This window comes from Antechinus flavipes, chromosome 3 (genome assembly GCF_016432865.1).
Source record: "Antechinus flavipes isolate AdamAnt ecotype Samford, QLD, Australia chromosome 3, AdamAnt_v2, whole genome shotgun sequence".
Lineage (NCBI taxonomy): Eukaryota > Metazoa > Chordata > Mammalia > Dasyuromorphia > Dasyuridae > Antechinus > Antechinus flavipes.
In genome coordinates this window covers 161,187,287-161,200,555 of record NC_067400.1, presented here as the reverse complement: position 1 = coordinate 161,200,555, position 13,269 = coordinate 161,187,287, and the positions used below count along the sequence as shown (strand labels likewise).

General features: G+C 37.0%; 1 protein-coding gene and 1 pseudogene across 1 annotated transcript; one reads left to right on the top strand and one right to left on the bottom strand.

Moving 5' to 3' along the window:
- Positions 1-396: 396 nt before the first annotated feature.
- Positions 397-2,714, bottom strand: LOC127557827 (ubiquitin carboxyl-terminal hydrolase 14-like). Its single transcript, XM_051991117.1, is given in 4 exon segments — positions 397-1,559; positions 1,561-2,256; positions 2,258-2,378; positions 2,380-2,714. Coding segments are annotated over 4 exon segments (1,515 nt in total). The 5' UTR covers positions 2,583-2,714; the 3' UTR covers positions 397-1,064.
- The window catches only part of LOC127557085 (U6 snRNA-associated Sm-like protein LSm8), a 47,483-nt pseudogene continuing 36,794 nt past the window's right edge, over positions 2,581-13,269 (top strand).

Below are 13,269 nucleotides of genomic sequence, written 5' to 3'. Positions count from 1 at the left end.
CTCACTTCTGTTCCGATTTTTCCCCTCCCTCCCTCCACCCCCTCCCCCAGATGGCAAGCAGTCCTTTACATGTTAAATAGGTTACAGTATAACCTAGATACAATGTATGTGTGCAGACTCGAACAGTTTTCTTGTTGCGCAGGGAGAATTGGATTCAGAAGGTATAAATAACCTGGAAAGAAAAACAAAAAATGCAAGCAGTTTATATTCATTTCCCAGTGTTCTTTCTTTGGGTGTAGCTGCTTCTGTTTATCCTTGATCAATTGAAACTGAATTAGCTCTCTTTATCGAAGAGATCCACTTCCATCAGAATACATCCTCAAACAGTATCATTGTTGAGGTATATAATGATCTCCTGGTTCTGCTCATTTCACTTAGCATCAGGTCATGTAAGTCTTTTTTTTTTTTTTTTAACTGTTATTGATCACAATTTATTTTGAAGTCATGAAATGCCAGCAACAGAACAGACTGAGTCAGCAGGTCAGGCTGGACAAATACTTGATTATAGCCATGTTTCCATGGGCTATGGGCAGCAGCACTGAGTTACACAACAAGGGCACCATTCTCCCTTTCACCTTCTGGCAAAACTTTGTTAGATAAGGCAAAAGGATGGGCAGCTATTGAATGGTGGTCTGAACCATGCAAGAATAACAACAAATGATGGAATAATAGGTGTGCAATAAATATCTGATTGCTGAATCTTGGACTGGAAAAGGCAGAAAGAGAAATTAAACACTAGGACAGAAGATAGTGGTTGAAAGGCATTTCCATTTAGAATTTTTTAAAAAATTACACAAGAAATAAGCCTTTAAAAAAAAAAAGTCTTCCTGTTTGCTACTTTGATACAGAGGCAGCAGAGTCCAAAGATAAACTCTTTTTTCTGTGTATCCTGTTTTTAGTTTTGTTAATACATGGAACAAATTTCAAGTCTGATTTCACCCTCTTGGCTCCACATGAGGGGAAATCATGTAGAACCACCTAAAATTTCTTCTAAAGCTCTGGGGTTTAGAAATGATCAACGAACAACATTTATTCCACACCTAGTCAGATAGCTAAGATGAAGATTATTGTGAAGTTTCTTCTTCAATTACTTCAACTCTGCGAGGCCCATATAATAAAACATAAGCTATGTGCCAATCTCCACCACCAGATAACCGCAAGGTATCTTCTGGTGTAACAATGCTGACCTTATCATCATCAAACTTAATCCATTCATCTTGTTTCCTTTTCACCCATGATACATAATGGCCTGACAAACTAGACCTTCCCTGATGTGTTAGCACTGCTTGTAAATCATAATAACCACAGTTATTAGAGCCAATATCATCAGGAAAAGAAAATGGCTCATATTTAACTTCTTTCTGTGCACCACCACTTTTGCTAAATGTCTTTGGCTGTTGATTTACTTTTTTGTCTCCTAGATCCTTGAAATTTGACCGAAAGGATACCATTTTTTCTTGAAGTTCTGGTGTACATAGTTCATATACATCCAACATAAGAGGAAATTTAACATCCTTAAGAACTTTGGCATTCACAGATTCCTTCTCTTTGTAAAAAAAATCGAACCATCTGAATAGTAAGGTAAGCAGGCAATCGGCTAATCTTGGAAGATTTTATGTATAAAGCATTTTGTTGCAATGTTGGAGACTGTTTAGTAATTTCTTCCTGAAGTCTCAATTTAAGTCCTGTAAACAGATACTTGACTTCTTGATTGATAAAACAGCTGAGCTGGAGCTGGTTTTCTTTCCCTTTGGTGGCTTCCTCTTCTTCAGCCTCTGTACATTTCATGGTAGTTTCAAACTCAACACCAAAGAACTGATCGATTAAACTTTTCTTTTTAGTAGGTGCTTGGGCTGCAGATGATGATGCAACAAAAACTGGAAGCTTTAGAAAGTGATTCTGTTATGGAGACATAACAGAATCACTTTCTAAAGCTTCCAGTTTTTGTTGCAACACTCGCATCATTTGTACCCAACATTCATTAGCATCCTGCTGAAGATATTGTCCTTGATCACCCTTCTCTGCAAACTGTGGGAAAGCCATATGCAAAAACTGCAGTAGAATAATAGGTAGTATACTGGAGGAAGTTTTGTCCATGGAATCAAACAAATCTCTAAGGGCTGCAGTGATATATTGTGCTGATGCCATTTCCCCAGAAACTCGCAAGGCACCTGCATACCTTTTAAGGGCATCTTTAAGTTCTGGCACAGAGTGGATACACTGAGCTGTAGCATTCATGTAACAAGTGTTAAACAAGATTTGTCAATCCACATGGCAATTCCTTAGCAGATGCTAGCTGTTCTTCCTTCATGTCTTCTACGAAAACAGTTCTAGCTACAGGTTCCTCAGGCAAAGCATCTGCTGATCCCATCATTAACAGTCATTCCACTCTTTATCTTGAGGTTTCCCCAATCGTCATCCTTCAGAGTGCCTCCTTTCACCACAACTTTCTGTCTAGCAGGTTGGACTCTAGTCAATGCAAAAAGCTGAGCCTTGAATACCATGGGAGGTTCATCAGTATTCAGTTCCACACCATCAAACTTCTCTTTTCCCCATTTTACATTAACTGAAAAGAGCGGCATGGCTGAGGGAAGCAACGGCACAGGAAGGCTGGGACTGGGGGCTACAGAGGAAGGGAAGGAAAATGAAGAGGAGCAGGAGAGGCTGCGGCTGCGGCAGTAGCGGCTCGGGCTGGGCTGGAGATCCGGCGGCCAGGTCATGTAAGTCTTGCCAGTCCTCTCTGTATTCATCCTGCTGGTCATTCCTTACAGAACAATAATAGTCCATAATGTTCATATACCACAATTTACTCAACCATTCTCCAATTGATGGACATCCATTCATTTTCCAGCTTCTAGCCACTACAAATAGGGCTGCCACAAACACCAAATATTTCTCAAATAATTGTGCTGTGTTCCAAGAAGTGTGTTCAGTGAGGACTGCAGTGGAGGGGCCTGGTTCTCATTGCATATTTGTTATTAAAGAGCTGTGTAACTCTGAGAAAATTCTTTCATTTTTCTGGTTATTGTGTTGACCTAGTTGATTATTAAGTAATGTCTGGTGCTAAATTGCTCTATCCTCTAGACATAAAATGTATACTATCAGTTCAGATTAATCAGCTTCAGTTCTTCATACCACTTCTTCTTGGAATTAGAGCTTCTTAAGATTATAGATGTCATTTAGCACAATCACTCAATGTCATAGTTGAAGAAATTGAGACCCATAATTGTTTAATTATTTGGAAAAGGCTAAGTAAGCAGTTTATGACAAGGGAAGAAATTGAACTTAGGTCTTCTGACTCCATCAAATATTTCTTTCTGCTATATAAGGAAGATTTGATAGAAGTTAAGTGATGGAGGGTAGAATAGGCAAAGAGAATAGAAAATCAAATTAGAAAAGAACTATATAGTTTCTTTCTTTTTGAGACTCAGTTCTTTTCATGACTACTGGGTAGTCTGGACTTGGAGTGACAATATCTGTTAGGATAGTCTTCCAAACAAATCAGAGATCAAATATTTGGAGAAAATAATCAGGAAAGCCATATTCTTCCTATTGGTGTATAAGAAAGAATCATGATTACTTTCCTGATCTGAAAAGAAAATCACTTCTGTGATTTTGTTTTTTAATCAACTGTTATACATACCAGGCAGTGTGATACAATGGAAAAACACTGGTATTGGAGTCAGTGAAAATGAATTGAAATTCCACCTCTCATCTCTGTCACTTTAGTCAAATCATTTGACTTCCTCTTAATCCCAGTTTCTTTATATATAATGAGATGGCTGAACTAGATGGTTTCTGAAGTCCCTGCCAACTCTAAGAGCTATAATTCTATAGCTTTCTTTCATCACTTAAATACATCACTTGATAGATAACTTATCTAATAAATTTGACTAATCCCTCCATGGTATTTACTGTCTCATCCTGAGTAATTCTTATGCTTCTCTTTCTGAACAATTCTCTACAGGGATCCATGTGATTTTGGTAACTATTTCTTTGGTTCCATCACTATTTCATGAGGATGAAATAGGGCCCTAGTTATAAATTTGCTCTCCCTTGGCATTTACAAGAGACAGACTGTTTCTATTTTATTTACCTTTGGTGATGTTTTTTTTAATTCCATTTCCCATTCAGAAATCATTGCTGGGACTTTTATCAGGAAGACAAACCCAGGCTGGGTAATCCTTTGGTCTATTGAGAACTAGAATATAGCATCTTGAAATAACAATTGATTGGTGGATGGACACATTTTTGAAATCAGCATGACAATGTATTGTGAAGTGTTACAATACTTGTCCAGAGGAGTCCATTTAAAGTTAGTTTTCTCTTGTTTTTTTTTTTTTTTTTTAATTGTATTTACTTAATAGGATGGTCAGGAGTAGGCAAGCTATTAAATCTGCTTTACATCATCTTTACCAAATGTCTTTACCAAATAATTAAATAATATTTAGAAACTATTATTTTATAAAATACCATTGCTAATATTGGGCCTTTTTTGTTTAGAGACATAATATTTAGTAATGGCAGTTCAATATACTTGAACTTTTATAGTCAATTTTGGGGTGAAGGGATGAAACCATTAATACCAAGAATCTTTTTTTTTTTTGTTTCTCTTCCTTTAAAAAAAAAACAACTTGTATTTCTGGTAGAAATTTCTATTTCTCTTTGAATCTGATGAATTTTTCTTAGAGCTACAAACCAATCACTCTAACCCAGATTAGGTTTCTTGGAGTATATTTAAAATATTACTAAAAATTGACCAAAAATGGTCTCTGTTAGAACTTTGAAGTTTTGACTTTCATTTGTTATTATATGATTTGTACAGAATTATTTGTAAAATTATATATTTTAAAGTTTATTCTATAAATATGAAATGATTTTCAACTTCTGTGAAAGATAGAATCATTCCATTTTAACCTTAGAATATATGTGCATGTGTGTATGTTGCATATGTTATTATATATATAATTATATAGTATCCGTCTTTATCTATCTATATGCTATTTTTGTTGAGACTAGTCATTTTGTTTTTTAAAAAATTGAGACCATATTAGTGATTTGTGGATCTTGACTTTAGTGTCATTTCTAACTTGCTCTAAGGAAACTGGCAAAATTAGTTATTTGATTCTAGTTATTTTTACAGAGCCACAAAGCTACTCACACACTTCTTAAAGTGTGAGTAGCATTCCCATATGGGGATCACATAACAGAATATAGGGGTTAGGAAAAGTTTGGTAATAGCAAAAGATTTCTGAATGCAACGACTAAAAATTAATTCAAAATCAAACTTATAATGAATCCAATATATTTCTGGCAGTGCTTGTCTATGATGCATTATGCAGTATCACTGCAACCTTGATTTTGAACACATAATATGCACACTTTGCACTGCATATGCACACATTCTGCCTGAAACATCCCATCTCAGATTTGAGTTAAAATCATATAAAATTTTCTCAGGTGAAAAACAATCAGGAGTGGGAAAAGTTTAAGAAGTCTTCATCTATTTAAGGGATGAATATGTATTCATTTGTTAAGACATATAGACTCCTACATTTAAAACATAGTTGCTTGGGGGTGGGAAGTGAGAAATAAGCTCAGGAAGAAAAAATGTTCTTCAGAGTCCTTGCCTAATTTCTGAAACTGAATTATAGGTAAATTCAAGCTTTAGATAAGAATCAATCTTTTAGATAAGAATTCAGATAAGAATAAGAATTGTGTTGGGATTATTCCTTTTTTATAAATTACAGTTTAACAATCTCATACTGTCAAGAGTAAGAGATTGTTAAACTGTAACTTATAAAAAAGGAATAATCCCAACACAATTTTTCTAGCCCTTATCTTTTGAAGTTGATCCACTAATTTTAGTGTTTGCAGTTACTCTTCCTTATAAATTTACTATCTGATTTCTTAGGTGCATCTAGGTTAGTTAGTGTAGGAATTGATATTCATGTCTAAGCATCATATATAGATAGATAATAAAGACAACAAGCATTTTTTTTTTCAACCAAGTAAGGGAAAAATTCACTTTTTCCTTTCCCCATCAACATTCAACATAATAACATTTTGGTAGAAACTATATAATACATAGAGTAGAGATGATCTCTGAGGGAAGAAGTCCTGAGTTCCAAATCTGAATTCTGACATATACAAGCTATGTGAATCTGGACAAGTCATTTAGCTTCTCATTGTTCTAGGCAACACTCTGAATAGGTAAATGCAGAATGGTACATATCTGATATGATAAATAGTAGTTTCTTTATAGAGAGTGCTCAATTCAAATGAAATCACAGATCCATTCTAATCTGAACATTTCAGGTCAATTTTTTTCCCCAAATTTGATTACATTATTTTATGAACTTTCAATCTATTTTGTATATGTAGACATCTTGTAAAGAAAATATAAGGGGCATATTGTAATGCTGGAGAAACTGAGGCAGGAGAGAGATTAGAGAATTTTAATATTTTATTAATGGGAGAGTAAGATTGGACAAGACTCTCATTTGGAATTATCCAGTCAGACAGAGATAAAGATATACTGGGACCAAGGAATTCATGTTGGTCCCAGGGCTGGAGGAGTCCAGCATACAACTGCCAGCCGCCATACTCCAGCAATGAATGGAAGAACCCCAACTTCTTAAATACCTTTTTGGAGACAAAGAAGAGAAAGGGAGGGAAAGTTTCTATCAGGAAGGGGAAGCCATAAAACTCTAAAAAACAGGATGTCTGAATACAAAGAAGTAAAGATATCATGGGTTATCTTGGAATATTTAAAGGGATATTGTAAATACTTGAGGATACAAAACAGTCAGGAATCTACTCTCTTGTTTACCTTGCTAATTTATAACCTGAGGGCGAATAATCCTTAGTTTTCAGAGGGGGATTTACAACTAAAGAGATTGAGACATCAGAAATAGATGAAATTCGCTTACTTCGTTGAATGTCCATCTTCTTCCCTGGAAAAAGATGCTCATTCTCGCTGGGTAAGTTATTTTTGGTTGCATACCAAGTTCCTTAGCCTTTCGGAATATCATATTCCAGGCCCTTCGATCTTTTAATGTGGATGCTGCCAGATCCTGGGTGATCCTTATTGTGGCTCCTTGATACTTGAATTGGGTTTTTCTAGCCACTTGTAATATTTTTTCCTTCATCTGAGGATTCTGGCATTTGGCCACTATATTCCTTGGTGTTTTGATTTTAGGATCCCTTTCAGTGGGTGATCAATGAATCCTTTCAATGTTTATTTTTTCCTCTGTTCCTATGACTTCTGGGCAGTTCTCTTTGATAATTTCCTGGAAAATAGTGTCCAGGCTCTTTTTTTCATCATGTTTTTCTGGGAGTCCAATGATTCTCAGATTGTCTCTCCTGGATCTGTTTTCCAGGTCTGTTGTCTTCCCCAGAAGGTATTTCACATTTTTCTCCATTGTTTGATTTTTTTGGATTTGCTTGACTGATTCTTCTTGTCTCCTCGAGTCATTCAATTCCACTTGTTCAAGTCTGATTTTCAGTGAAGTGTTCTCTTCACTCACTTTTTAAAAATCTTTTTCTAATTGTCCAATTGAGTTCTTTTGTTCTGTGGAATTTTTTTCCATTTCGCCAATTTTGTTTTTCAGTTCACCAATCCTATTTTTCAAGGATTTTACTTCTTTATCCACTCTCTCTTTAACTTTCTCCAGGCTCTTTTGCCAAGCCTCCCTCTCCTTTTCCCAAGCTTCCCTCTCCTTTTGCCAAGCCTCACTCTGCTTTCCCCATTTTTCTTCTAGCTCCCTTGTGAGAGCCTTTTTAATCACTTCTATGAGGTTCATCTGTGCTGAGGAACAGATGGTCTCCTCCTTTGGGGATTCACCTGGGGACTGCCTGTTTTTAGTCTCCTCAGGATTTAGAGTCTGCTCTCTATCTGTGTAGAAGCTGTCAAGGGTTAAAGTCCTCTTCAGCTTCTTGCTCATTCTGTCTATTACTCAGAGACAAACTACCAAAGAAAAACAGAAAAAACTGGAGTCTTTCTTTGGGGGAGGGGCTGGGTATGTTATCGAGCTTCCTCTACAGACTGCAGGGGGCAGCAGTGAGGCATTAGCAGGACTGTGCTGCGCCTGTGCTCTGAGATCCCAGAGCGTGCAGAATATTTAAGGAAACTGAGACAGGGAAACTGAGTCAGGACAGTTAAAGAGAACTGTGGCATAACATTCCACACTCTCTCTCCTAAATATTCAAACCTTTGAATTTTAGCACCTTCCTCTAGGTATCCAGGAAGTCTTTGACCCACCCTATGTAACACAAACGAGCAAAAATAAAACTAGAAAAAAATGTAAGGACTCATATGGCAAGAGCAAGTCTCTCCCTGATAACTCCAGAGTTAACAGCTGTACAAAGGCTCCCTTGTTGCAAGCATGTCAGGTCCTCTACAGTTCTGGAGGACCATCTCAGCCAGAGAATCCAGTTTGAGATGGACAGTTAGATCTGTGGTCATTTGTACACTTAACTCAGTCTGCTTACAGAGCAGCAGGGCCAAAGCTCAAGCCCATTCAGAGGGGCAGATCTCTCCAGGGGAGAAAGGTGAGGCAGGCTGTAGTAGCTCCACCTGTCCCCACCCAGAGAAACAGGGCTGTTATTAGAATACAGATTTCTGAGCAGATTATGCACAGTTAGACCATCAAGGCAGACAAACTCCAAACTTTTTAGGTGCCTCATGCCAAACTTCAAGGTCCTTTGAAATGCTGAAATATTTAATGAAGTGGGGTTACAGGAATGGAAAAACAGATCAGAGAGACTGCCAGTGTCACGACAGGTGTCTGATTTCTAAAACTTTTCTAAAAAAAATAATCCCCAAAACTGAATCTGCCAGGGCATTTTTAACAAAATAAGGGATTCTAAAACTAAAGCATCCAAATTCAATCTGAACTAGTGAGAAAGGGTGTGGGGCAAAAGTGCTTAAGGCAAAGTGAATAGGAGCTAGGGGTTCCCATTCTTTTAGGTATTTTGAAAAAAATATACCAGTTTCCCCAATGTTCTATCTCTACCTCCCCCTTTTTTTTTTGTCACAGAAAGGAATTATCAAATGACCATTACCCATATAAATCCCAAGAGCAAATCAAAATTCCTATACATAACAGACTAATACAGTAGCATTTCCTTAAAAGCCCTCAAACATAACAGCAATAATTACACAATTTTAACAAATCCCATCCCAAATCTTAAACACACAGTAATAGATGATTCAGGCAAGGTTTAACAGTCAGTCATCAACCATTCCCAAAGTCCCTCATATCAGTCCAAAGTACACTAGATGTAGGGTCCAGTCCATGGTCTCATTTAAAACTGCTGCTCCAGGTTGTGAAGTGATAGGAGGCTCTCATTCCTTGCAGAGTGGGTGCGTCATGCTAACAATCAAAGCTGATCAAAGCTGATCCAGGTTCCAGAAGCAAACCAATATCTGTAATTTGACCAAAATCTGGAACAAAAACACAAATCTAACACATAAAGATCAGATCAGTCTCAGATAGAAAGACCCAGTTCATCAGGTTGCTGCAAAACATGAGGAGGCCAAAATAAATTGGCCATCAGTCAGAAGAAAGTTTGCTTTACAGGCCAAGCAAACGGCTGCAATCTTACAGACCCCTGTTAATTGTCCAGTTATCATGTAGAAACCTTAAAGAAACAAAACACAAATATCCAGTAACAGACAGATGACCGGGAGAAATACTCAGTTGCCCAAGCATTTAGGATACAATGATTACATATAACCAGACTGAAAATAGCAAGGCAGGACATAATTGAATTGCATTAACAGTTTCTATTGACCATTGCTCTGATCATAGAGATCAGTTACAGAAGGAAAAATGCAAGAACATAACTATAACATAACATAAGCAGTTGAGTTTTAACTGCTTATCAATTGTCCCAGTAACTGTCACAGGGTGGAGCTTTAAAACTCCCAAATAGCATTAGCTAATTAACTCTAAGCCCAAAAACCTTTACTTCCAATAACAAATGTCATTAATCAAATTTCTGATAAATCTTAAACAAAGAGTTACCATAACCTTACAATAATAACAGAAAGAAATTTCGCCTCAGTAAGTTCACAACTTAGAACAATTATCATATTTTGCTTTTAAAATACCCAATACATAGAAAAATATCCCAAATTGCATATTGTCCATAACAAACATTTTCAAAAGGACAAAGAAAAAAAAAACTATTATGTTCAGAGGTCTTTTAAATAACCTCAGGATGACCCAATACAATCAATTTAAACTTATACAAAAGACCCAATTCCACATAAAAGAATTCAAGAAGGTTTTTAACATAGCAATTAAACTTTTAGAAATATTCCTACCAAAGTATGGATCACATTTATGACCATATCTCTTAACCAAGAAAACCTTTATGAAGAAACAAATATTCAATCAATTAACCTAAAAGTAAGCATGTCCTTAAAAATCAGTTTGCTGCACTTCCGTAATCAGATAAGAAAAAAAAAAAACGGCAGGAACATGCTTAGAGAGGAGAGGGGAGGAGAGGATTCCATGTGGCCACTCTTCCTCCACTCCTGACCCCCTAGAAAAAAACTTCCCTCAGGTTCCCCACTCAATTTCCTACATGGGGATCCTTTTCAAGATTTAGCCCATCAGTTTCCTAACATCAGGTTTCTTCCCAAATCCACCCGTTTCCAACTTTCTCTTTCCCCCTGACTACATACTTAAACAATCTCCTTAAAGAACTTTCCTACCCAGATGCTCCTTTAGTATAGTAGCAGAAGACAGCGGGGGTGGGTGGCTCCTTCCCCCACCTTTTCACCTACTCCCAAAAGTCTTTCTTTCACCTTCCTAAAACTATGCAAACCTCTAATTGCCCCTACAAATCAGTCCTTCCCGAATCACCTGCATTCCTCTTTCCTTTTCCCTTCAAAAACCTGTAAGATTCACACTATAGTGAATAGCCCAAACCTCCATAAAAACCCATACATGTCCAGCAGAGCTGGATTAAAGTATAACTTATGTTAACAAATAACTCAATATATTTCAGAAGGTAACAAACTGAATCAAACTAATACAGCTGTCTTTAAAAGTTTTTTTTTTTCTTTTCTACCACATTTCTTCTAACAGCTATTAGCATCTTATCTTCAGAGCTTTTTATTGCCCAGGCCAGGCTAAACTTGAATTTTATTGCTTTTCACTCTTGTAGGCTTTTCCTTAAAAAAGTTTAAAATCACTAGCAAATTTTTCAAACAACTAATTCCCAAATTTCTTAATCATTGTTCTTAAAACTTAACAAAGCTCTTAAATCAGCAAACAGACTAGGGGCTGTTTCCAAGACCTCCACCCCCAGAGAGAAGTTAGTTTCACCTTGAATTCCCTTTTCCCATTCCAGAATCCAAAGGGGTTTCTGTGAACTTCCAAACCCATTTAGTGCTTTTCTCTGCCTTCACAGAGAATGCCTAGATATTCCATTCAAACTTCTTTCCTTTAAATGTTAGCACACTACTCTTCTATATCTTCTCTATATATATATTTTAACTTTCCGAACTTCCAAATCCCTTTAAATCTATTTTTTTATTCATTTCCTTTTTTATTTCTTCCTTTCTCTCCCTTTTCTCCCTTTTTCTCACAGGCTGCTGCAGTCAGCCAGAGACAGAAGAGAGAGAAAGATTTTTCAAACTTCTTGATATTTTCTAAACCTGCAACACGGAGGCTGAATCCTTATCTCTTACAAGCTTGCTAATTTTTAACCAGATACACACAGACAAACATGGAGCTCCATTTTACTAAGCACAGTTGCAATGTTATTCTTAAAAATTTTTCAACCAACAACATAACAGACAAATCACACAGAACATAGAACATATATCACACAGACTACACAGTTACAACATTAAACAAACATATAACACATACCCAGAGGATATTTTCCAGTGTCCCAGAAAATACCCGTCTCAGAATTTTTAAACCCATCGGTATTTATTCTGAGACCACAGGTTGCTAGCAACAGAACAGACCAGAACCAGAATAACCAGAACCAGAACCAGAACCAGATGGTAACCCAAAAGGTACCCAGACAGACTTACTCTCCCAAATGCCAAATCGAATGCCGAATCGATTTCGTTGTCCACTGTAGGCCAGACTGAGGCTGAGGAACTGCTTCCTTTTCCTAGGAGTACTCTGGGGTAGCCAGAGTGCTGGTCTTTTCTCAAGGAACAGACCCAGGTCCTGAGCTCTCTCAGGCCTAGGTGGAGACCGAGAGGTCTCTTATCTCTAATCCAGTTCTCAGTTTCTATTATCTCGGTGGGACCTCCAAATTGTAATGCTGGAGAAACTGAGGCAGGAGAGATTAGAGAATTTTAATATTTTATTAATGGGAGAGTAAGATTGACTGGACAAGACTCTCATTTGGAATTATCCAGTCAGACAGAGATAAAGATATACTGGGACCAAGGAATTCATGTTGGTCCCAGGGCTGGAGGAGTCCAGCATACAACTGCCAGCTGCCATACTCCAGCAATGAATGGAAGAACCCCAACTTCTTAAATACCTTTTTGGAGACAAAGAAGAGAAAGGGAGGGAAAGTTTCTATCAGGAAGGGGAAGCCATAAAACTCTAAAAAACAGGATGTCTGAATACAAAGAAGTAAAGATATCATGGGTTATCTTGGAATATTTAAGGGATATTGTAAATCCTTGAGGATACAAAACAGTCAGGAATCTATTCTCTTGTTTACCTTGCTAATTTATAACCTGAGGGCGAATAATCCTTAGTTTTCAGAGGGGGATTTACAACTAAAGAGATTGAGACAGAACAGTTAAGGAAACTGAGACAGGGAAACTGAGTCAGGACAGTTAAAGAGAACTGTGGCATAACAATATTAAAATAGCCAAAGAGATAAGATTCTGGAAATTTGCATCTTCATTAGGCCACCTTTTCCTTCTCAAACACAGTTATATGAGATGAGAATGCATCCCATTCCCAATTGTATCAACAATGGCTTATGCAGTCAATTTCCTGCCTTCTCTCTAAATTTGTCTAGAACGCCTCATAGGACCTAAATGGCATATCTAAACTTAGTCAGGGAGACCATTTTAGCACCAATATTACAAAAGCTTTTATGTTCATGGGAAAAATATCCTCCTTTTAATTCAATATAGCCTCTTTAGTATTCCAGATAAATCAGCTATCTTTTGGGGAAAGAAGGGTATAGGGAAACAATAACACTTCCTTTCTGAGCAGTTTAATAAAGGTTTTTGCTATTTCCAGATGAAAGATAATGGGCCATGCTGAT